The sequence below is a fragment of the Anabrus simplex genome, chromosome 3, assembly GCF_040414725.1.
Source record: "Anabrus simplex isolate iqAnaSimp1 chromosome 3, ASM4041472v1, whole genome shotgun sequence".
Taxonomy (NCBI): domain Eukaryota; kingdom Metazoa; phylum Arthropoda; class Insecta; order Orthoptera; family Tettigoniidae; genus Anabrus; species Anabrus simplex.
Window position 1 is genome coordinate 467,193,313 of NC_090267.1, and position 26,646 is coordinate 467,219,958.

A 26,646-nucleotide genomic window follows, 5' to 3' on the forward strand; every position below is an offset into this window, starting at 1 on the left:
TGGTTTGCGTTTTGTAATCTGCCACGTGATTTTATGGCTGATGAAATATCAAATAGAGATGAAACATGTCCCTAAATATTTTTAATATGTTTTTAATTAAATAGTTCACTTTTAAAGTGATGTGTATTGATTGGGTGGACCAAAACCTAACATTGCTTCTTAGTTTTAATTGTATCAATACGGATCTACATGATGAAGTTCGTAAATTGTACTGAATGGCTCAGACGGTAGAGGTGCTGGCCTTCTGACCTCAACTTGGCAGGTTCAATCCTGGCTCAGTTCAGTGGTGTTTGAAGGTGCTCAAATACGTCAGCCTCGTGTCGGTAGATTTACTGGCACGTAAAAGAACTCCTGCGGGACAAAATTCGGTCACCTCGGCGTCTCCAAAAAGCATAAAAGTAGTTAGTTGGATGTAAAGCAAATAACATTTTTATCATTATTATTAAGAGGGGTAAACATGAATACAGTTGGTTAAAGACTAATAACACAGATTATTTTATTTTCCTTTTCTTGTTCCTCTCTATATATGACCTGATCTGACATTTGTGCATTCCTTTTCATTACTTATGAAGGATTTTTACTGTAATTAATTCTAAATTTCCATGCAAGAAATCAAAATCATGCAGGCTATAAAAATTAATATCTGTTTTATTAAATTCATACTACTTTTAATACTACATATAAATTTCATAATTTTGTTCCAATATCTGTGGTGTTAATTACAGTTTATGCCTGTATAACAAACACTAAAAATCTCTTTGGCTAGAGGCTTATATTTTGTGTTTTATATTTTGCATTAGTGCTTGTTGGTTTGCAGGACCACCCCACAATGATGCAAATAGTCTTCTCTCTTCTGAGAGAGAATCTTCATGATGCATTCTTCTTGCATTACAAACTATTGACTTTGTAGCCTGAACTACTTCTCTAGCATATTTTGTCCGTAAGCTTAACCACTCCATCGCAGCTTTAACAGAATCACCCGAGCTGATAATGTCGTCTATTAAACCGATCTTGAGAGCTTCCTTTGGATCTGTTATCCTGGCTGTAGTTAGTAAGTCCAGTGCAGTCCGGTAGCCTACAAGACTCGCTAACCTAGTAGCTCCACCCCATGCTGGAACAATTCCCATGCGAGAATGCACAAAGCCAATTCCTTTAGCATTTTCCATCATAAGTCGAAAATCACAAGCAACTGCTAGCTCTGCTCCACCTCCCAGTGCTCCTGTGAGAAAAATAGACAATAATATAATTAATGAAGTCTTAGCAGTAAAAGTAAGAAAATGAGAGATAGACCAATGAAACAGTGTTTAGACATGACATTTAACAAACATCTCCTCTTATAACCCTTTCTCACCTAACACACACAGTAGTGCAAGTTAGTTTTTTTAAAATCCGCTTTGCTAACGTTTTGCCATGCTAACTAATCGCTTTTTTCACGGCAATCCAGACTGCAATGATTGTGTGTGTTTCACAGAGTATGCCTCTTGTTCCTTTTGCAGTGGTTGGCCAGCAGACCTAGAATTTGTCGATGCAAAAGTAGAACCAAAACTTGCAGTGTAAAGTGAGATGTCTATCTGTGCTTCTCCAAGGAAAACATTTCAAGATTAAATTCACATAGCTCAATCATAAAAGTACCACTGCAGCTTGGCCTGATGAGTTGAATACCACACCACTCCGAAGCACTGGTCGGCTATTACATCGTTGTGACCCCACTGTGAGCTATCCTGCGATAAGCACGATGCAGTGACGATGTACCTAGGGAGATATGGTATGTCTCTCCACTTACTAAATGTGCCTTGCTAGGCTTCAGTGATCAAAAAGGAAATTCCCATAAGGGAACTTTTATTTATTGCTTCCGACTGAGAACATTAATTCAGGTAGCTCAATTGTAAAAGTACCACTGACGTATCTCCTCAACAATATGCCAGCACTATTGTTTTCCCCGCTGCTGCCCCATCCACATTGTCGCCGCTGTACCGGCATTGTAGCATTCCTTAAGCCTACCTGCACTCCTTGCCTTCATTGTCACAACATGTTCGATACAGTTTGATTGGGATATGTTTCCACTGTCAAAGTCCTATAACAAGTAGGTCTACTTCTTCCATCTTATTTCCATAATTTTGTTCCCGATATCTCTCTTCAATCCTGACCACCTCTAGGAAGTATGGTAGTAATAGTGATATATATATATATATATATGATATCTTTTTTCTCTATAATTCCCTGTTATTGATTGCTTTATTAGATAATGCATTGCTCTTTCAATCTACTGGTAATCTGGCTAATCCATCTTGTTGGGACTCTTCCCCATGGCTTCTGTCCCTTCGTTTTTTACAGAATGATCATCTTCTCCACATACTACTACTAAATGTTTTCATTCCTCTCCTGAAGTGAGGAGGCAAGCCCCCTACATGGTGATGCCATCACTTAGGCCAGGAGACATGTATTAGAGAAGTAAATGTGGGGAGAAGGTGATAGGGTTGGCGGCTGTGGCCTATACTGGGAACTGTCACGACATTCGCCTTAGTGCAGGAGAATGGAAAAACCACGGAAAACTGTTCTCAGGACAGCCCATCTCCGTCTCCCGAATACAGAGGCGTAGAGCATGGTAGAGTCATGGCCACCCCTCCTTTGCTTAGTTGTCCAGCCGGAGTGCAGAACTGATGAACCACGGACCAACTGTGGCCACTTGTGGTCTGAAAAGCACTCGGCATCCGCTGATGTTCTCCACATTTTCTGGTCATGTCCTCATTCCATGATCAAAGTATTTCAGTTGATGGAGCTAAACTTGGCCTGACATTCTCCTTTCAATTTTAAGCTCTCTTAGGATGGAGTTATTTGTTTAGTGAGCGGTCCATAGAATTCGCAACAACCCTCTCCAACAAAAAATGTTGGTTTCATAGATCTTATTCATCTCCTTCTTGCTTAATGTCCAATCGCATCCGAATATTAATATAGGAAATACCAGACAGTTCACCAGTCTTATTTTCAGGTTCTTGGAAATTTTTTGGGCCTTCCACAGTCTTGTTAATTTTTTCATTTTCACCTTAACCAGACTGCATCTCTTCTCCTGAAGACTCAGAATTTGTTATCAGAGATCCAAGATAAATGTATTAATTGATGACGCTAAAGCGGTCCATCCACTTTATTTCTGGATGGTTGTTATTCTGGCTGTCCATTATAATTATTTTTATTTCTGAGGTGTTCAGTTTTACTGAGTTCTTGCTTGTCCTTTTGAATTAACTGATATGGATTGAATAATGTACACAAGATGTGCAGAGCTACATAATGTTACATTGCAAGTTGATGCAGAATTCAATTAGTGATCTGTCCCATTTAACACAACGAGTAACATGGTATCAATCACAAAACTTATCACACAGTTCACAGAGACAGCTCACAATCAGTCGGCTTATGATCAAGTAAGAGATGGATTACAATAAAAAAATTTAAATGGATCTTGCATTGAAAGGAGTAGTGCATTTGAAGGTGGATTTGAAAGTAATATTGTTATATTATGATAATGTGATTTTAGCTCTAAAACATGTATAATTAATGTTATTTCAATTAAAACAAGCTTTCCTATTCACCAAATTTTAAATTGATACTTTCAAAATAATTCGAATCGCACGAACATCCTCTCAGTGTAAATGAAATGCTTCACTTTAAGCTTTATTTTGCATTCTAGATGCATTGTGACTTTTAGATTTTATGGTGGTCTCCATGTATGGCTAGTAAATTCACAGTGTCATAGGTCTTGATTTGTGCTAGACCATAATCTGTTCATCATGGCCTACATTGCATAGATTTCTGGCCAGATTTCCCTTTGTTTCCTTTCCCTTTCTTCGACTGTTTCTTTCTTTTGGCTATAGAGGGCAGAGCAAACTTAATCTGTAAGTCTATAAGGAAGGTTTCTCATGCCAACTCATAAGCTAGTCTAGAGCAAGTACAGTACAAATAATTTCGTGTGGCTATTTCTAGCCGAGTGCAGCCCTTGTAAGGCAGACCCTCCGACGAGGGTGGGCGGCATCTGCCATGTGTAGGTAACTGCATGTTATTGTGATGGAGGATAGTGTTATTTGTGGTGTCTAGAGCAAGTGTATTTGGATATTCCCAGGGCATATTTCAGGAAATGTACCTTGTCAGCCTCTAGGAGGTCCCTTGCACTCAGTTTTTTCCCAGATTGCTTCTATTCTCTAAGCAATACTGACATGCTATTTGTGCTGAATTGGTTTTCATTAACTACTGCAACCATGTATAACCTTGTTTAAAGAAAGTCCAGGTAGTGTTTTGAGGCTGCAGCTGTTCTGTTTTTAATATGGATCCTAAGAGAATTCATAGTTGTATGGAGGGTCATGCCAAGGTATTTAGATATTACAGTCCAAAGTGCTTTGTTTTTTGAAGAGAATTCTGTCTGTTATGCTCCTGACTGAAGGAGACAAGCTGGGACAAGCAGAAAGATCATCAGTCGCTGAACACTCGCTGCTAGCAAGCCATGACATACAGTACAGCAATACCAAAGTACTGTCAACTACTGTATCTTATCACGCCTGGCAACAAAGGGAAGCCATTGAAATCCTGAAGCACACAAACAACTTCAACTGTAAGGAGGAGTCTGAATGGGTAAGCAAAGTCTCGTTTCCAGTCCTGAAAGTCTTAAATCCTGGAGGACACTATGGCCACGACAGACCAGAAAAAGCAACGGGTGATCAGTTGCCTGTCTCCGACAAGGCAGGTACGTCGGGCTCCTTAATGCTTCAATCATTCGCCGAAGAACAGCCAATCAGCAACTGCCCCTCCAGCATGGTGGGCGGACCAATAGGCGAGCAGTACACCATAGCCTGCACTATATAATGAGGTGGAATTGCAACACCTCTCCATTCCACCGTGAGCTTTGCTGCTATCAAAGTCAGTTGGAACTCTTGATAATGCTGAACGCAGTCTTCAGTGAAACGTCCGGACACACACATGCTCATGGACCATGGCCTACAAGCCCAGAAAACATTGACATGATTTGTAATGTTGGCTGTGAAAGCCTCAATTTCTTATACAATGTTTAAATCAATCACCCCACCCAATTTTAATTTGGAAATTTATCACGTGCTGATTAATAAAAAAGCCCTACTTATATATCCATTTGGTAAAAAGAGCATTTATAATAATAATAATAATAATAATAATAATAATAATAAAAACCATGTGAGTAATGTTAAAAAACTAATTTTCATGACTGACCTGATCCTTCAATCAAAGCAACTGTAACAAATGGTAACTTCTCAAACCGGTTTAAGACACTGTGCATGAAGCATGACATCTGGAAACCATCGTCAGGATTTGAGGTTTTATGGACAAAATTCAGATCAGCTCCTGAACAAAATGTACTGTTACTTCCATACATAAGGACACCTTTACCAGACTGCCATGACTCGAGCCTTGTAACTGCATTGTCAAGGTCTACCATCATTTTACCTGAAAAGTAAATAAATAGACATGTGAAGAAATAACTGACTGACCAAACAAGCTTCTCATACAACCAAGAGAGAACTTTTAGTGGTTTTCAAACACTCCATGAACAATGCATTTTTTTTAAATTGCCACATATTATCAAAACTACAAATTTTACTTCATATTTTGTAAAACAGTGTGTCTTGTATTTATTTCTCACTATAGCAAATTATCAATAATGGATTAATCTCATCCATTCATTTCACAAGCAACAATAATAATATTTTAAGAGGAACAAGAAGGGAAAAGAAAGCTATTGCGTATTTGTGTTTAATATAATAATTAACCTAATAGTCCACCATTGTGCTGTGATTAGCTGCCAGCCCCGGAGGCCCAGGTTCAATTCCTGGCTCTGTCACAAAATTTGAAAAGTGGTACGAGGACTGGAACGAGGTCTACTCAGTCTCGGGAGGTAGAGGGTTTTGATACCTATCTCTGCCATCCTTGAAATGGTTTTTCATGGTTTCCCACGTCTTCTAACTTAATACCATGGCTGCTTCCTTCCATCTTCCTTGTCTATACCTTCCCTCTTCCTTGCCTATCCCTCCCAATCTTTCCCATCCCCCACAAGGTCCCTGTTCAGCATAGAAGGTGAGGCCACCTGGGTGAGGTAGTGGTCCTCTTCCCCCACTTTTATATCTGAACAAATGTCTCACGCTCCAGCACACTGCCCTTGAGGAAGTAGAGAAGGGATCCCTTGCTAATTCGGGGAGGGGTGAACTCTGTGGCTTGGTTCTAAAAGGGCCAATGTCATCTCTTGTCGAAATTGAAATATTAACTGATACAAACGCGTTTTATCCTGGCTTGCAACATGTTAAAAGGGCCAATGTCTCTATTAAGTACTAAACGAACAGTTAACATTTAATTAAATAAGCCTTTGCCAATAATGTTAGATTACCGATAAAGATTAGAGACCTGGCAATTTTTAAAGAATACGATAGAAAAGATTAGCATTTAATAAGGTGACTTTCCACAAAGAAAGTATAAAGTTATTTAAAGTTAGTTGTTGAAAAAAACAATTGGAAAACTATAAGCAAAACTTCAAATGCTCGTAGCTCAAAAACAGGTTTTTTGACATTGGCCCTTTTAGAACCAAGCCACAGAATTAACCCTGAAGGGTAAACGGATTAAATAAATTTTTTAAAATTATAATAAACACACAAGACTCAAAGAAAACCATTTTGACAACAACATAATGTGTTAAAGGTTAATAAAATAACTCAGCACAATAAACGAAAGAGCATGACTTTGCTATGGTACCAGACAAGTTAACCATGCGGTTAGGGGCACACAGTTGCGAGCTTGCATCCGGGAGATAGCGGGTTTGAGCCCCATGTTCAAGATGGTTTTCCGTGGTTTCCTATATTCATACCAGGCAAATGCTGGGGCTGTACCTTAATTAAGGCCACGGATAATTCCTTCTCACTCCTAGGCCTTTCCTATTCTATCGTTGCCATAAGACCTATCTGTGTCGGTGTGACATAAAGCAAGTTGTAAAAAAAAAAATTTAATAAAATTATTATCATCTATTTCCCTTGTCCAGCTCCTGCTAGGTCAAGATGTTTATTGGTACCTTCCCATCTTCCTCTACCCAACCAGCATTGTTCTTCCTTAACTGTGTTCCAATCCCAGTTTTTTCTAATTATACTATTCTTGATCATTTTCAACCACCTTAGTCAAGGTTTTCCTCTTGCCCTCAGTGCTTCTATCTGGGTCTGCTTTGGCATCCTTCCCTCTTCCATCCTGTTAAAATGTCCTAACCATCCAAGTTTATCCCTTTTCATTATGTTGTAAAGCTTTTTCACTCTGATTTCCTTCCTGACATCCTCATTTCTTACACTGTCCTCTCTTGTCTTTCCTATCATATTACTTAAAAATTTCATTTCACTGGCCTGGATTCTATTCTCCTGTCTTTTTGTCAGTGTCCAGGGTCTCCAATGCATATGCCAGAATTGGACAGTAGTATATATTTACACTTCATTGGTACTTCCTTCCTCCACACCAGGTTTCTCACACTCGGGTAGAAAGCATTTTACTGATCTCCATGTCCAGCCCTGCATCAGTTTGCTTCCCAAATACTCGAGGCTCACCACAATTTCAATGTTCTGTCCACTTATTTTTATAATTCCTTTTCCTTCCCTTTATCCTCTAGCCAGCACTATTGTCTTACTCTTTTTCACATAGATTTTCATTTTTTTTTCAATTTTTACTAATCTCACCCAACACGTCGAGTTGCCCTTGTACTTCCCCTCTGTTTCCTCCCCACACCACTATTAATCTGCAAACAACATTACCTTCAGCTCCCTATTGCCATATTTTACCTTTTCTCCTTCACAATTTCATCCATTATGATTATGAATAACAGTGATAACAGCATACTTCCTTGTCATAGTCCAGTTTCATTCCAAAGCCAGTCTGTCCTCCCAACATCTGTCTGGATACTGTAGCAACAATTTTTGTACCTTATTTTAACATATTATCATTTGTTTTCCAAATCCGTTCTGTTGCATTACTTTCCATACCTTTGTTCTGGGTCCATAATCAATCAATCAATCAATCATCAATGATCTGCATTTAGGGCTGTTACCCAGTGGCAGATTCTCTATCAGTTGTTTACCTAGCCTTTTCCTAAACGTTTTCAAAGAACTTGGAAATTTATCGAACATTTCCCTTGATAAATTATATCGATCCCTTACTCCTTGTCCTATAAATGAATCTTATTCTTCCTGATATGTTTCTTCTTATGCAGGTTGTCCATATAAATGAATAGTTGTCCCAATTTTTCTTCTTGAATTCTTCATATCATGATCTTAACTATTTAAAAAAATCTGTTCAAGATTATTCGTCTACTAATGTCATTCCACGCCATCTTTCCACTGACAGCTCGGAACATACCACTTATTTAAAATTATAACAGTTGAGGAGATCCACCAAATCAGTACAGCCTTACAATCACTCTTAGTGATCAATTATATTCACACAAAAAAAACACTGTACCGGTACAGTAGTCTAAATTAAAAGAGCTTGAAATAAGACATTGTCTACATAATGGTGTGCTCAAACATAATAAACATTTAAAACAAGGTCTAACACATTAAAAACACTGTATACACAGTGTATATTAAGAACATTCAACTTGAATCGTAAAGAATAGTCCAAATTAAAATCTAAAATCGAAAGATGCCCTTTCTTCAAATTATAACGGTCCCATTTTAAAAATCCTTCTTAAAGTTAAAACGTGCCTCTTCTGCAATGTTCATTAAAGAACTTCTGTTGTCGGCATGCATTAATGGAAGAGGGAAATCCTCAAGGTTGAATCGTATGGCTGGTGGTCCTATACACAGGAACCACACTCTAACTTGGGTCTTACCAGATACTTATACACCCTCTCCTTTACATCCTTTCTACAAGCCCTACATACCCTTAGAACCATGTGAAGAGATCTGTAAACTTTCTTAACAATCTCGTTAATATGAAGATCATTTCTTATATTAACACCTAGGTATTTAAGTAAAGTAAACCTTTATTTTTCTCCAGATCTTTCAGTTACATTATCTAATCGATTTTAATGGAGAAAAATAACAATTCTCAAATGGAAAAAAAGGAAAAAGAAGGGGTAATAACATGCAAAACTATGACAGTTACAGCAAAAACAAGGAACAAGAAAACCAGATGTCATAGACAATACATATAAAAATACAATGATACCCCACACTGGTGGGCATAACAGCACATAAAAAAGAGGAGAAGGGAAAGTCAGTCCACTGGCCTCTCGGCCAGCTGAATTAAAAGTGAAATTAAATGGGCAAAATACGGCAACCCCAGGTATAAACCACCTCACTTCCTGGATATGTGATGGCATGTGTCACCTGCCTGAACTAGCATCTATTACATATGCCAGTAAGTCTCTCTGTGGTGGCACACGCCAGCACCTCCCCTCCCCCCTTCCCTGCTACTAGTCTGCAGCTAGGAAGGTCGACAACTCCACTGTGCTGATTCAGTACATTGCTTGTGTCATGACAAACCACTACACTATCTTCCTTCTCTAGGCACAACTGAGACTTTGCCTTTAAGGCTACTGAACATCTTTTTCTGGTTTTTGTCAAAAACCTACACAAATTCCCAGCATTTTTCCATTCCGCCACTAACCACCTCAGAAGCTTATCTTCATTGCATGGGTGAGAAATCCACTCTAACTGTTGTTTATTAAACATCCATCTCTCTTCCAGCGTTCCTTTACACTCTGTCAGCAAATTAGTCTTTCCTTTCTTCACCACATAATACACACAACGCATTTACTTTTAACTTAGTCCAGCCTTTATTAACATATACACCTAACAACCACCAGATTAGCCCTCTTCTCACCCCACTATTTACATTTGCCACTCTCAGATTTAGCATTTGATTAACTCTCAGAAACATTTTTAGGGTAGCCTTCTCCCGATATTCGGCCTCCAATTCTTGTTCAGCAATATTTCTCGCCCTCTTAATCACGTATTTCCAATGCGTGCCCTTACTCCCGCCCCATTTAACATTATAAAAATCGCCCAACCCCAGTCTATCTAAGGTGTTGTTCACCTTGTCCACCAAGTAATCATAATTATCCTCCATTTGACTTTGGTAGGCCGACTGTAGGATCAGGCCCCCTACCCCTTCTCTTAATCTACACCAGTAACCAAGCACTCTTTTTAAAATATCGATCTTAATATACTCTTTACACAACATCTTCACACCTGCACTCGCGGTGCACAGGGTTAGGCCTGTAACAATCTTGCAGAACCTACTCTCTACCTGCTCTAATATCACACACTCTTTTTCTACGCCCGAGACCTACAAAGCATACAGCATTTTCCCCTTCACCACCGTGTTAAATACCATACTTTGTATAGCATAGCTTGCTCCCCTAAATTTATTTTCCAATATCCTGTTTACTGAGAGTGCAGCTTGGCCTTTCCATTTCATACTCCTAATCTGCTCCATCCAACTACCATTTCTACTCAACATCACCCCCAGGTACTCCGTCTTTTCCACCACCTCAATCTCTTCCCCGTTTATTGCCCACTTTACTCCCAGTTTCTTTTTATTCCCTTTCCTGCATACCATCACCTTAGACTTCTTACTGTTGATCTTCAATGACCATTTCTCTGCAAAACTCCCTAATTTATTCAAACTTTTTTGCAAACCCCCAGGTGTCAACAACAGCAACAACACATCATCTGTTTGCCTAGAACCGGGTAAGCCCATTTTCTTTCTACATGGCCACCTAGTAGGTCATTTATAAACAATAGGAAAAGGATTGGCGACAATTTACATCCCTGTTTCAACCCAACTTTCGACTCAATCACTCCACGCACCACCCCATCTTCCACCCTGATGCTACAATAGACTTTCTCGTATATACTTCTGATTGCTCTTCTCATCTTCTCTCCCACCCCAACCCTCCCCAATCTTTCAAACAGGGCCTCCCTGCTCACTGTATGGAACGCCTTCTATAAGTCAATTGTGGTAATAAATACTTTGGCACCTGCTTTTCTCGCATATTTATCAATTATGGTTCTCACGATCATTAAATTATCAGCCGTCATCCTCCCCTTCCTAAATCCATTTTGAAAGCACGATATAATTGAGTAATCCTCTGCCCACTTCCTCAATCTATTTGCTAGAATACCTGTGTACACCTTGCTCAGGGAGTCCAGCAGGGTTATACCTCTATAATTAGTGGGATTTGTCCTGCCCCCTTTATTTTTATAAATAGAACATATAATCCCCTTCTGCCATTCTTTAGGGAATTTCACCCCTTCAAATATCTTGTTGAAGAATGTTACCAGACACACTATCATCTGCTTATTTTCTGCTACTTCCTTCCAATACTCATTAGTTATCCCACTTTCCCCACCCACAGTCCTGGTCTTCAAATTCTTTATCACTCCCCTCACCTCCTCACCTGTCATTCTCTTTTCCAGCTCTTGGCAGCTCCTCTCTAGCCCCCTATCTACTTTATCACCTCCGTTGACCCTTACCCACCCTTCCTGTTCTCCTAAGTCGACAAGATGGCGACTACTGTGTGCGAGTCTATGACATCGTTGGTGGATAATGGTGTAAGATGCAGTGAAAAATGTGGCAAATGCAGAAGAGTAGATAAAAATGGGATTCTGTGCCGTAAGTGTGATGAATGGTACCATTTTTGTTGTGCAAATATTGTAAATAGGACTGATATTGAAGAAAGTGTGTGGCTGTGTCCCGAGTGTAAATAAACTGATAGTGAGGCAGAACAACAAGAAAGAGAGACTTACGAATCTATGCTTAAGATTTTAGGAGTGCTACAAGAAGACTTATGTGCTCTGAAACTTGAAAATAAAAGCTTAAAGGACAGAATAAAGAAACTGGAAGATAAAGAAGACAGTGGAGAAGAAAAATCACCATGGACGGAAGTGACGCGTAGCCATTTTAGGCCTAATATTAAACATATGGGAAAAACTACGCACAACTTAAAAAACTATTAAGGCTTAAAGATTTTTGTCTTTATTTATAGCTTTGAAGGCTATTAGTTTTATTAACTTAAAGCTGGGAAAAAACTCTTTGCAGTGCCAAAATAGATTTCAGTCATTGCAACATGTTCCAGAAGAAGACACATCAAGTTTTCCGAATAATTATAAATCCAGTGGAGGTAACCTACAGAAGAAGAAACCAACCGAAAGTCAAGATCGCCAAAAATTCATCTCTACGCAGACTGTCAAGGACGGGGTATAGCAGAAGGCATCAAGGATGAGCTGCATAATCCAGAAACTGAGGTTTTAGGACTAATAAAACCAGGTGCCAAAACTGAAGACGTCCTTTCAAGTTGTGATCCTGTGTTAGAGAAGGACAATTATGTGGTGATTGTGAGTGGTACAAATAACATTGCTGCAAATGAAGGTGAGGAACCAATTACTACCTGACTCAAAAGTAATTGTAGTTAATGTGCCACCCAGGTATGACCTTATAGAGGATTCGTGTGTGAACAAAGCTGTACATGATGTAAATATAAAAATCAAGAGATTATGTAAGAGTTTTAGAAATGTCTATGTAGTAGATACTTTAGGTCTTGGCAGGCAAATGTTCACTAGGCATGGGTTACATCTGAATGGTAATGGAAAAGCAACTCTATGTAGACAAATTGCTACAATTATCAACAGAGATAAGCAAACTAATATGCACTTAAGAAAACCCATACCACTAAATTGGCATATACAGGGAAACTTGCCAGAAAACCCAGATCCTTAAATCAAGATCTGTGTACAAAGATCTGGATTCCAGGGACGTTCTCAACTCATGAGTCAAATGTTACCCAATTGCAACAGTCAAGTTTTAGGGAGGAAGGGGGTCTGAGATTGCTCTTGGTAAACTGTCAGAGTGTAGTAAATAAACAATTAAAATTTGATACATTGATGGAATCTTATGAGACTGATGTGGTGATAGGAGTGAAATCATGGTTGAGAGAAGGGGTGGGTAATAGAGAAGTATTTCCAAAAGGGTATACAGTGTATCATAGAGACCGAGGAGATAAAAAGGAAGGGGGGGGGGGTGTTTATTCTGGTGAAGGAAACTGAATGGTTTACCAATGAAAGGAATGAAATATTAGGGATAAAATTAGTTTGTGATTATTGAAGGAGGTGTAAATTATAGGAACATATAGGCCTGGAAGAGAGGAAAGAGACATGGAAATATTTGAGAAAATAATAGATTACACTCATAAAAACAATAATGATACGGTAATAATTGGGGAAGATCTAAACTTGCCTGAAGTTGAATGGAATGGAGCTGCAAGTGAAGCCCATGAACAGAAACTGGCAAATAAGTTATTTTGGGAGGGAGGATTTACACAAGTAGTACAAGAACCGACTCGTCTCAATAACTTGCTAGATGTATTCTTGGTTAAACCATGGGAAATTGTTGATAAAACTGAGGTAATTGAAGGAATAGGTGGCCATAAGGCTGTAATAATTGATGTAGGACTCATACCAAAAAGGCTTAATAAGAGGGTCACACAAGGTAAGAAATTATGCAGAAAAACTAAAGTTGATGAATTTGGGACTTACCTTAAACCACAATTCTGTTGTTGGATAAGTGAAGGGAGTAATGTGGATACACTTTGGGCTAAATTTAAAGGAATCATTTGGGAAGGAGAGAAGAGATATGTACCTGTTACGAAAGGTAAAATGACCTCAGACCCTGTTTATTATACAAGGGAAATAAGAAAATTAAAAAGAAAATGTAGAATAGTAAACAGGAAAATCAAAGAGGGTAGGGAGAATAGAGAAACTAGAAAACAGCTAATGAGGGAACTGAATAGAGTGAAAAACGAAGCAAAAGAGAAATATATGAATGGCATACTTCAAGAGGGTAATGACCACAAAGGGAAATGGAAAAAATGTATTCATATATTAGGAATCAAAAAGGAAAAGGAATCCAAATTCCTACAATGGTGGGAGAAGGGGGTGAACAATATTCAACAGATACTGAGAAAGCAAATCTATTTAATAGGGAATTCAGAGATTCAGTAGAAGATTGTCAGGAGTTGGAAACAGTAACAGAAGATAGAGAGGGAGAGACACATAGGGAAACAAGAAGCTTCTCATTCACAAATGAAGATATTTTCAGAGAAATCCAACTGCTTCAGCAAGGAAAAGCAGCAGGAAGTGATCAAATTACTGGGGAGGTATTAAAGACAATGGGGTGGTACATAGTGCCCTGTTTAAAATTTCTCTTTGACTATGTCATAAATAATAGTATAATACCAAAAGAATGGAAGGAATCTATAATAACACCAATTTATAAAGGAAAGGGTGATAAAAGGAAACCAGAGAACTACAGACCAATCAGCCTGACCAGTATAGTTTGTAAAATGTAAAATACTGGAGAGTTTAATAGCAAAGTACATCAGAGGGATATGTGATGATAAAAATTGGTTCATGAGGAGCCATGAGGATTTAGAAAGAAATTTTCTTGTGAGGCACAACTGATGGGATTTCAGCAGGACATATCAGATCAGTTGGATTCAGGAGGCCAGTTAGATTGCATAGCCATAGATCTTTCCAAAGCCTTTGATAGAGTGGAACATGGAATATTATTAAAGAAATTGGAGGGAATAGGATTGGACATAAGGGTTATACGTTGAATAACATTTCTAAATTCAAGGGTTCAGAAAGTCAAAGTAGGAAATAATATATCACAGGAAGAGAAAGTTTGGAAGGGAATTGCACAGGGTAGTATAATCGGTCCATTACTTTTCTTAATATACGCAAATGATTTAGGGAACAATATAACATCAAAAATAAGATTGTATGCAGATGATATAATTGTTTATAGGGAAATAAATAACATTGAGGATTGTTCAGAATTACAAAGGGACCTTGAGAGTATCCAACAATGGGTTGAAGACAATAATATGAAGGTTAATTGAGGCAAATCAACTGTTACAACTTTTACAAACAGGAGCTTTAAAACTGAATTTGAATATACTTTGGATGAGATAGTTATCCCAAAAGATGGCGAGTGCAAATACTTAGGTGTGAAATTCGAAAGTAATTTGCACTGGAAGGGTCATGTTGATGACATTGTTGGTAAAGCATACAGATCGTTACATGTAATAATGAGGCTACTTAAAGGATGCAACAAAGAATTAAAAGAAAAGTTACTTAAGTATGGTTCGTTCATTATTGGAATGTGCAAACAGTGTTTGGGATCCTCACCAAGAATACCTAATAAAAGAAATAGATAGTGTGCAGAGGAAAGCAGCAAGATTTGTAACAGGAGATTTCAGGAGTAGTGTATCAGAAATGTTAGAGGAACTTGGGTGGGAAACTTTAAGTAAGAGAAGGGAGAAAACTAGACTTATAGCCTACACAGGAGAAGAAGCACGGGGAGAAATCCCTGAAAGGCTTCAGTTGGAAAATAATTATATCGGCAAAACTGACCACAAGTATTAAATTAGAAGGAATTTTAGCAGAAGCGACTGGGGTAAATTTTCATTCATTGGGAAGGGCGTGAAGGAGTGGAACAGTTTACCAGGGGTAATGTTTGATCCTTTTCCAAAATCTGTCCAGATATTCAAGAAGAGAATAAAACAGCAACAGGGAAAATAAATGAAATGTTAGAGGATATTCGACTAGTGCAGGCTATTGTAAATAAAAAATGTGTGTGAAAAAATTAATTCCATCCCCTGCTCCACGGAGTTTGGACAGCCAAAGTAGGGGACTGCCTGTAGGGGTGAAGTACAGTGGGGACTTTGAGGGCCCTGGGACCACTACAGTAGCTGTGAAGGCCCTTCAGGAACTTTGAAAAGTAGTGGCAAAAGGGGCTCTGGTTAAGACGCAGCAGGTTGTTATGCTACTTAGGTTCCAAAATGGGTTAAAAAAAAGTAAATAAATGCAATGTAAATTTTAATCTTATACCAGTTGCATAGTATTATTTGAAGTAATTCCACATACTGTATATGAGTTGACTATGTTTGTAAGTATAGGAGATATTATAAGTAGAATTTTGTAAACAATATAAATTTATTAAGGATGATCTGTTTGTTTAATAGAAAAAATTGTTAGCGTAAATTGTATATTATTGTATTCTAGAAAAATTTTCTTCTCTCGTTAATTTAAAATTTAGTGCTTGACAATAATGTATTTTAGTGTACCATTTGCCACTGAGGTAGACACCTCATTTGCAAATAAAGAGATTTTGATTTGATTAATAATTCCTGGAAATATTCTACCCATGTTCATATCCGATTTTCGGTTTTGTCACTCTACTCGTCCCTCTATTAATTTTTTTAACCCTCGCTCACACCTCAATCAATCAATCAATCAATCAATCAATCAATCAATCAATACTGATCTGCATTTAGGGCAGTCGCCCAGGTGGCAGATTGCCTATATGTTGTTTTCCTAGCCTTTTCCTAAATGATTTCAAAGAAATTGGAAATTTATTGAACGTCACCCTTGGTAAGTTATTCCAATCCCTTACTTCACTTCCTATAAATGAATATTTGCCCCAATTTGTCCCCTTGAATTCCAACTTTATCTTCATATTGTGATCTTTCCTACTTTTATAAACGCCACTCAAACTTATTCGTCTACTAATGTCATTCCACGCCTTCTCTCCGCTGACAGCTCGGAACATACCCCTTAGTGGAGCAGCTCTCCTTTCTCTCAATTCCTCCCAACCCACACTTTGCAACATTTTTGTAACGCTACTCTTTTGTCGGAAATCACCCAGAACAAATCGAGCTGCTTTTCTTTGGATTTTTTCCAGTTCTTGAATCAGGTAATCCTGGTGAGGGTCCCATACACTGGAACCATACTCTAGTTGGGGTCTTACCAGAGACTCATATGCCCTCTCCTTTACATCCTTACTACAACCCCTAAACACCCTCATAACCATGTGCAGAGATCTGTACCCTTTATTTACAATCCCGTGTATGTGATTACCCCATGAAGATCTTTCCTTATATTAACACCTAGATACTTGCAATGATCCCCAAAAGGAACTTTCACCCCATCAACACAGTAATTAAAACTGAGAGGACTTTTCCTATTTGTGAAACTCACAACCTGACTTTTAACCCCGTTTATCATTATACCATAGCCTGCTGTCCATCTCACAACATTTTCAAGGTCACACTGCAGTTGCTCACAATCTTGTAACTTATTTATTACTCTATAGAGAATAACATCATCTGCAAAAAGCCTTACCTCCAATTCCACTCCTCTACTCTTATCATTTATATATATAAGAAAACATAAAAGTCCGATGATACTGTTTTGAGGAATTCCCCTCTTAATTATTACAGGGTCAGATAAAGCTTCACCTACTCTAATTCTCCGAGATCTATTTTCTAGAAATATAGCAACCCATTCAGTCACTCTTTTGTCTAGTCCAATTGCACTCATTTTTGCCAGTAGTCTCCCATGATCCACCCTATCAAATGCTTTAGACAGGTCTATTGCGATACAGTCCATTTGACCTCCAGAATCCAAGATATCTGCTATATCTTGCTGGAATCCTACAAGTTGAGCTTCAGTGGAATAACCTTTCCTAGAACCGAACTTCCTTCTGCCTTCTTTCTCCTTCCCTGTTCTTGCACTCCCTATTTAAAGCTTCCGTTTGAGCCTGCTAAACCTTTTTCTTCTCTCCTATCATTTTCTTGAATTATTTCCTCATCCTGCAAAACTTTTCCCATAACCCCCTCTCACCATGTTCAGAAGGCCAGTGCCTCAACCGTCTGAGCCACTGAGCCCGGTGAGACGTATCTTCCTTCCTATCCTCCATCACAAGTATAATTAACTCCCTCAAACTTGCTACCTCTTTCCTCATCTTCCTTAGTTCCTACTCACACCCACAGTCTGTACACCTGCCTCTGTCAGTCATTCTGTTTCCTCTTCAAAGATGTGTGAAATAACATGGAAATATCAACAGAAATAAAATAGTGTATTGTATGAATAGAAGTAGACTATATACACTGACTGACCAAATGTGTTGAGATAGCGGAGCACTGATGCGCAGGTGTGTTTTCTGCGTACCACACGCCCCCTGTGCCAGCGGCAGTTGTATGGGAACCTTGTGAGCAGTGGCTGTGCATGTGACAGGTGTAACATGGAACGTCGTCGTGAGCTGACACCGTTCGAACGGGGTATGGTGGTCGGTGCCCGTCGGCTCGGAAGTGCGATTTCGGAAGTGGTGCGAGAATTCGGCTTCACACGATCAACCGTGTCCAGGGTGTATGCGGGTGTCACCGTCCACATCAGACGAACGACCGGCCGTCCAGCCACCCTCGATGACCGTGACCGGCGACATCTGAGACGGATTGTCAATAGTGACAGACGGGCAACCGTGCAACAAATCACGGCTCAATTCAACGCAGGCCATGCTAGACACGTCTCCCAGTGGACAATCCGTAGGAACATGGACTCTATGGGGTATGGGAGCCGGCGCCGCACACGGGTGTCACTTAACCCAACGTCATCGGACACAACAACGCGCATTTGTCGCCAGTCACCAGGTATGGACACTGGAACAATGGCGTAACGTGATATGGTCGGACGAAGCACGATTTCAACTGTACCATGCCGATGGGAGGCACCATGTATGGCGCAGACCACATGAAGCGATGGATCCCGCCTGCCTCGAAGGTGTGGTCCAGGGCGCTGGTGTCTCCGTTATGCTCTGGGGTGCATTTTCCTGGTATGGAATGGGCCCCCTAGTTGTTTTGGAAGAGACTTTGAATGGTACGCGGTATGTTGAGCTGCTCGGAGACCCTCTCCACCCATTTTTGGCCTTCCAGCGCCCAGACGGTTCTGCGGTGTTTCAAGATGATAACGCACCGCCACATCGCTCCCACATCGCCCGGGAATGGTTCCAGGAACATGCAGCGGAGGTTCAACGACTGCCATGGCCACCCACGAGCCCCGATATGAACCCTATCGAGCATATCTGGGATGTCCTGGAATGCAGGCTCCGTGCCATGGATCCTGCACCCACGAACAGACCAGCATTGGCGGCCGCTCTGCAAACGATTTGGTGTCAGCTGCATCCAGATGACTACCAGGGACTTGTCGACTCACTTCCACGGCGTCTCACTGCAGTTCGCAGGGCCAGAGGAGGCCGTACACGCTATTAGGTGTATATCAGAGGAAGGAAATTGATAAAATAACTACACTACAATTATTCTACTTAAATACATACTAATTATAAAGTACTAGGAATAACTATAGAAATTTGTAACTACGCTAAATATGCACACATAGGTACTATATAGACAGATTATTATTATTATTATTATTATTATTATTATTATTATTATTATTATTATTATTATTATTATTATTATTATTATTATTATTATTATTAAAACTACTTGGAAGCATAAAAACAAGTAAGATACTGGTACCTACTATCTGTATGGTACTATGCTACAATTCTAAACTGCAGTTAAGCCTATCCTAATCACAACAATAGAATTCCAACAAGAGCTAAATTTCCAGAGAGAATTTTCTCAATAATACAATAAGCACGCTAATTCCTACACTACACTACACTACAATAAATATTCTAAACTGAGTTTACACATGTCCTAATTACAATAGGTTATTACTACGCCCTACGCGCAAACAGAAATGAAAATTGCCGTTAAATGTTGAAATTTGGATAAACTACACAAGGATTATACAACAAAACTAAATACGTAGACAGATTGTTATAATTATTGGTATTGCTATTTATTCTACTATGCTCTAATAGAAATTAAAACTGCCTTTTAGTTAAACACTGAAATATCGAAAGGATAACACACGAATGTAGCAGGCAATTACTAACAGCATAACTGCACTTAGGACCTAGGCGTATCCTAATTATAACAAGTTAACTGGAGCATTAGAACTGAAATGCTGAAAGTAGTGATGGGCTACGCACTCGCTCGAGACTCTCGAGACTGACGTCGCAGACCTCGAGACTCTCGCCAGAATCTCGAGACCGATCCTCCTGTAGTGCAAGCTGTGCGACGTACCAGTAACTACGACTGTAAACGTGATAGTATACCATTGGCAGTTATTGCGTGAAATAGCGTTATCATATAAATGAAATGGCGTATGGCTTTTAGTGCCGGAAGATCCCAGGACGGGTTAGGCTCGCCAGGTGCAGGGCTTTTGATTTGACACCCGCAGGTGACCTGCGCGTCGTGATGAGGATGAAATGATGATGAAGACAACACATACACCCAGCCTCCGTGCCAGGGAAATTAACCAATGATGGTTAAAATTCCAGACTCTGCTGGGAATCAAACCCGGGACCCCTGTGACCAAAGGCCACTACGCTAACCATTTAACCATGGAGCCGGACACGTTCTCATACGAAAACGTGTGAGCCAATACATTTTGTCAAAAGCCTGGAAAACTACCGCATGTTCAACTAGGCGTATGAACCCTTTAATACCATTAACGAAAGTGAAAATAGAATGTCAGTATCTTAAACAGTTCACGACTTATTTGGGGTGGACATCTTAGCTGACTAACCCTGCATAATTGGTGAATAACTGTAGATAGGATGTACACCTACATGGATACTAGAAACGTGCATTATTCGAACTTGAGACATATGAGTGGAACGTGTAATCTAAAATGCCCGACGTTGCTCCAATTCTTTCAGCAGGGGAGATGGGCCGTGACCACGGATGGGCAACGCTCTCGAGACCGATTCTCGTGTGCTGCGAGCTGTGCGACGTCCCAGTAGCTACGAGTGTAAGCTTGATAGTTATCATCAGCAGTTCTCATATGGAAACTGTGTGACGATAAATTTTGTAAAAAGCATAGGAAAGCACTGCATGTTGAAGTATGAGCTCCTTAATACCATTAACGAAAGTGAAGACACTATGCCAGTTTCTTAAACTGTTCACGAGTTATTTCAGATGAACTTCTTAGCTGAATAACCCTTATCATTAGTTATAGGTAACTGTTATTAGGATGTAAACCTACCTGGATGCCTCACAATCGTTGTCGGCAGAGTAGCTTCTTGTGATAAAGGTACCGGGCCGGAGATGTTCTGTGACTATTCCTCTTCATTTATATCATGTGTTTTTAAGTGTTAGATCATTGCAGAAGTAGCCTATTTCTACCGACGTATTTTACTTCTTTTGAATAAACAACACAGCGGGCTGTACTATGTGGCATCTCTTCAAAATAACCGACATCCACGACTTACCGGTACGTTGCATTTCGGACATCGTCTTCAAGTTGTCGCGTACAACTAGACACAATTACACATTGCATTGTCATGTACCGAAGCACCTAATTATTATTATTAACAAATACATCGCAAATGGGAAATACCCCGGTGGCAATGGTCACTTATAGTAGTGTAATAATAACCAGCATACTGATGTGGGCAAGTAAACAGGACCATAAGGGATTGGAATAAATTACCTGCAGCAGTCTCTGATAGATTGCCTTCCGGTATCAAATCGTTTAAGAAGATTATTAGTGCTAGTGTAAAGTGAAAAGTAAAAGCTGTAAACGACGGACACTGAATTTGTGATTTTCTGCTGGATTTAGAATGTTAAACTAGTAGTATTTCTTTTAATATTTTCTCACCATGGAATTGCTTATTGTACTCTTGTTGTTGTTGTTGGGCAGTTATGTTTTAACTTTAATATCACTTGTAGTGTTAAGATAGTAGTAAGTTCAACCTATAGTATTGTAAGCCATAGTGTTCAGTAATTGAAATACTTGTGTGTAAATTTGGGTATAATGATGCTGAATTTAGAAAGTTAAACTAGTAGTATTTCTTGTCATATTTTCTTTCGTTGTTTTTGTCGTTATACTTGTAGGATAATGATGGTTTAACTTGTAATGTTAAGCTTGTAGAAAGCTCAACCTATAGGCCTAATATTGTAAGCGGTACCGGTAGTGTTAAGCACTCGAAATACGGAATTTGTGTATGATGATGCTGAATTTAGATTGTTAAATTAGTAGTACTTCTTGTAATATTTTATTTCCATGGAATTGCTTGTTGTACTCTTGTTCTTGTTGTTGTTGTTGTTGTTGTCGTTGGGTAATGATGCTAATTTTACATATGACGCGAATACTCTATAACATTGTAAGGAATTATGTCCTTCGTCACCAAAATATCGGTAAACACAAGCAGTGGTCATATGTTATTGAATGTGGGATCTGATAACGATGTACACCTACCTGTCGTCCGACTCGTTGGCTGAATTGTCAGCGTACTGGCCTTCGGTTCAGAGGGTCCTGGGTTCGATTCCCGGCCGGGTCGGGGATTTTAACCTTCATTGGTTAATTCCAGTGGCCCGGGGACTGGGCGTTTGTGCTGTCCCCAACATTCCTGCAACTCACACACCACACATAACACTATCCTCCACCACAATAACACGCAGTTTCCTACACATGGCAGATGCCGCCCACCCTCATCGGAGGGTCTGCCTTACAAGGGCTGCATTCGGCTAGAAATAGCCATACGAAATTATTATTACCTACCTGTCGAAAGAACTGGAGCAAACTGAAGCATTTTAGATTACACATTCCACTCATACATAATGGTGGTTGCATATGCAGCAAGGCGCATCTTGCCTCGTCTTGACTTCGAATAATGCACGCCTCTGGTATCCAGGTAGGTGTACCTACAGTAGCCGTCAGTTTCTGTACTTAGCCTATTCAATCGTGTACTTACCACACCATACAATGCCAGAATGCGTATTCTTTATAAGTGTGTTATGCTGCGTCACAATAGACCTCGCTAGAAATGAGAGGAATGAACGCCTAGTCGTTTGTTGACACATATTTACGGAATGGAGAAGGTGCGTGGTTTGCTATTCGCACACTCGGCGCAAACAACATTCAGCTCCGACTACCTGTAGGCCTACGACACACTGTTCGCTACACAATGCGGGGACAACGCTCTCGAGATCTCTCGAAATTTCTCGCGAGAAATAGTGCCTGCGCTAGTCTCGAGAAATCTCGAGCCATCATCTCAGACTGCCCATCACTAGCTGAAAGATCTACTCACAACAACAAATACGTTGTCAGAATACAGCAATCAGCTAATTATTACTTTTGTTTTCTTGAGTACACTATACCTTTTGTTCTCGACCGTAGCTGACAATGCAATTTTTTAATACCGTACGAAAAATGGCAATACCGCAGTCGATAATATTACAACGATTGTTAACTATTTCGCCGCTGAAAAACCGTGTTTTGTGTATATTTTTCTTTAAACAAAATGCATAATGGTATGGAGTTATTTAGAGTGATTATAAATAAAAAAGTTAATATTATTCCTTCTTTCTCTGAGCCCAAAATCGAAACAGCAAAACCTAACCTGCAACGCGTAATCTAACGAACCCCCACAGAACTACTCGATGTAAAGTTTAAATAAATATCCCTTATCTCATTTACTACAAATATACCCAAAACGTCAATATTAGAACTAAATGGATCACACACACAGAGTTAACTAAGTTTAAATAAGTATTAACTACCGTACCGGTAGTTTAATACAAAGCTCTTGGATCAGCCGTCCACTCGCGAGTGCATGAACAATGAACATTAATCATTGCAAGCCTTAATTCTACAATGAAAGTTTTTCCCAGTAGCGGCTGGCTCTACATGGCAGAGGGGCGCGTGCCCGTCCATATAAGCCGGTGCTGTATCTAAGCACTGACACTTCAGTGACGGTCCATTAATTTTAGAACTGGACGTAGCATGCAGAGCTAGTTGAGCAATGGTTTCATCTGACGCTTGCTGGCAGGTCAAGGTGAGCCTCTGCTCTTCTCCGCAGACACTTTCTTGGTTTGTCACACCTGCGTAGAACCTACTATTTCTTAATCCGCACAGAACGAGAGATTTGGGCATTGGCGAAGCCAGCCCCTGCGAACTAAAATATACGGTACGAGGGATTATCACGCCGAGTTCAACGTCTGTTTCAAAATGCAAGTGTTGCAAATCTGTCGTCTGAGAAGCGTCTTATACTAGCTAACGAAATTAGAGTATGGTTCCAGTGTATGGTACCCACACACAGACTATTTGATACGAGAACTGGAAAAGATCCACAGGAAAGCAGCACGATTTGTTCTGGGTAATTTCCACAAAGACGTAGGCCTAGTTACGAAAATATTGGAAACATTGGGCTGGGAAGACTTGGGAATAAGAAGACGAGATGTTCGACTACGTGGTATGTTTCGAGCTGTCAGTGAAAAGATGGCATGGAATGACATAAGTAGACGAATGAATCTGAGCGTTGCTTTTACAGTAAATGCAGGGAAGATCACTGTATGAAGATAAAATTGGAATTCATGAGGACAAATTGGTGCAAACATTCAGTTATAGGACGAGAGGCAAGGGATTGGAATAAATTATCACTTTCCAAGCTCTTTGAAGCTCTTTGAAGACGTTGAAAATGCTTGGTAAACTATTGATAGGGAATCTGCCACCTGGGTGACAATCCTAAATGCAGTTGATTGGATTGATTGATTGATTGATTGATTGATTGATTGATTGATTGATTGATTGATTGATTGAGTTATATCCTATTACATAATAGTGTGGTGTAGTTAAAATTAAATCTGTCTTATGCAGTGTGCGGATATACGGTACGGTATACTATGAAGAGAAACATAAGGAATATCACTGATATAGGCCTACTCGTAGTTATGACTAGTAGGTGACATACGTAACATTTGTAATTCTTCGACCGGGCGAGTTGGCCGTGCGCGTAGAGGCGCGCGGCTGTGAGCTTGCATCCGGGAGATAGTAGGTTCGAGTCCCACTATCGGCAGCCCTGAAAATGGTTTTCCGTGGTTTCCCATTTTCACACCAGGCTAATGCTGGGGCTGTACCTTAATTAAGGCCACGGCCGCTTCCTTCCAACTCCTAGGCCTTTCCTATCCCATCGTCGCCATAAGACCTATCTGTGTCGGTGCGACGTAAAGCCCCTAGCAAAAAAAAAAAAATGTAATTCTTCGAAAGCTCTGAATTCTGTGAGTAATATTCTAAACAGGACACAATGTCGACCAGCACATCGTTTAAAACTAAAAGAAGTGGAAAAATATAACGGCGCGAATGTCAGCGTAAATCCCATGCTTGTGTGGCTGTGAATCAAATAATGAGCTCTTCTGTTTTCCGTGCATGTTATTCGGACTTGAGTCGGACGACAGCTGGAGTAACAGATCTCAAACAACCGAGCTCGGTAACTACAGTCGCTTAACGGCGGCCAGTATCCATATTCGGGAGATAGTAGGTTCGAACCCCATTGACGGCAGCCCTGAAGATGGTTTTCCGTGGTTACCCATTTTCACACCAGGCAAATGCTCTACCTTAATTAAGGCCACGGCCGCTTCCTTCCCACTTCTAGCCCTTTCCTGCCCCATCGTCGCCATAAGACCTACCTAAGTCGGTGCGACGTAAATCAACTCGTAAAAAAAAGAGATCTCAAACACTTGAAATTAAAAAATGAAAACACGAAAATTTCCTCCCGATATATCAATTCAAGCATGGAATATAGGAGTATAATGACTCGACTGGATTCTGCTTATCGCCAATCGATTAACAAACATAACGATCATGTTAGGAAAACAGAGTCCCGTATGCATTTGTTTACTTGTGTGTGTTCTGTAAGAATGTTAGTTTATGAAAAAGTAATGCCCCTCCGCCAGTCCGCCTCAGTAGCCGCTACTAGTCTTTTCCTTCTTCATTTCTTTCTTACCACTGACGCCTGTCTTGCACTTCATTGCAGTGAGGATCAGTATTGTCGAAAAGATAGATATGCCTATACATACGGAGAGCACCAGAAAAAATGAATTCAGGTTCAACATGAATTGCATACCGTACCACTAATGGCATTCCTCTTCTCATAGTGGTTAATACATAAAGTAGCAATGCCGGAATTATCATCCATATTCAAATCAAAACAGCCCCCTTCGAATTGCGCCAGGTGATTCTGAATGTCAGGAATAGGTACCTCTGGACCAGAGTAGTAGTTTGACAACTGTGTGTTCGATTTTGTCGCCAACATTGTTGAAGTTAAGAGGACTGTCCTACGTGTTCCATACATGATCACGATCAATCCACAGCCCCTGAAAAAGGAAAATAAAAGTACCGGTACTGAACTAGTAATCGCTTTCTACGAAGGAAAGTGAAAAACTTCCCATCATTTGTTAAACTTACCGATGTACCTAGAAGAAGTGTCAACGGCACGAGGAAACACACAACCAAAGAGTATCACCAATACCACACTATCTTACAGACAGCAACCGTCCTGTGGCTTCGAGTCTCCGAACAGCAGCGGAAAAAGCCGAGTTCCAGAGAAGATGAGGCAGCGGCACTTGGAATAATTAACACGGAGAAATAAACAATCGTACGCCTGTCATTTTGTGAGCTATTTCACATTCTGTTAATATAAATAAAATATTAGTCCAGTTTGTCACTGAACAATATTGTGCACATACAAATAAATAACACGAGAACAGCTCGCACTTTTGTGTCCAATACGTCTGTCAATTTGAGGGCTTCAATTAATCACAGACAGAAGTCATCCTGCACCTTCAGACACCCAGCAGCGGAGTCACTTGACAATATCATGTATGTTGTATGTTGGGTATTCAGCCCG

At 39.9% G+C, this 26,646-nt stretch overlaps 1 protein-coding gene across 1 annotated transcript; it reads right to left on the minus strand.

The window, feature by feature from the left end:
• Positions 1-525: 525 nt before the first annotated feature.
• Positions 526-26,254, minus strand: LOC136867446 (ethylmalonyl-CoA decarboxylase). Its single transcript, XM_067144653.2, has 4 exons — positions 26,205-26,254; positions 25,869-26,113; positions 5,233-5,466; positions 526-1,219 (listed from the first exon to the last, which is right to left on the minus strand). The coding sequence occupies exons 2-4, from the start codon at positions 26,089-26,091 to the stop codon at positions 771-773; spliced, it is 906 nt and encodes a 301-aa protein (XP_067000754.2). The 5' UTR covers positions 26,092-26,113; positions 26,205-26,254; the 3' UTR covers positions 526-770.
• Between the last annotated feature and the right edge of the window lie 392 nt (positions 26,255-26,646).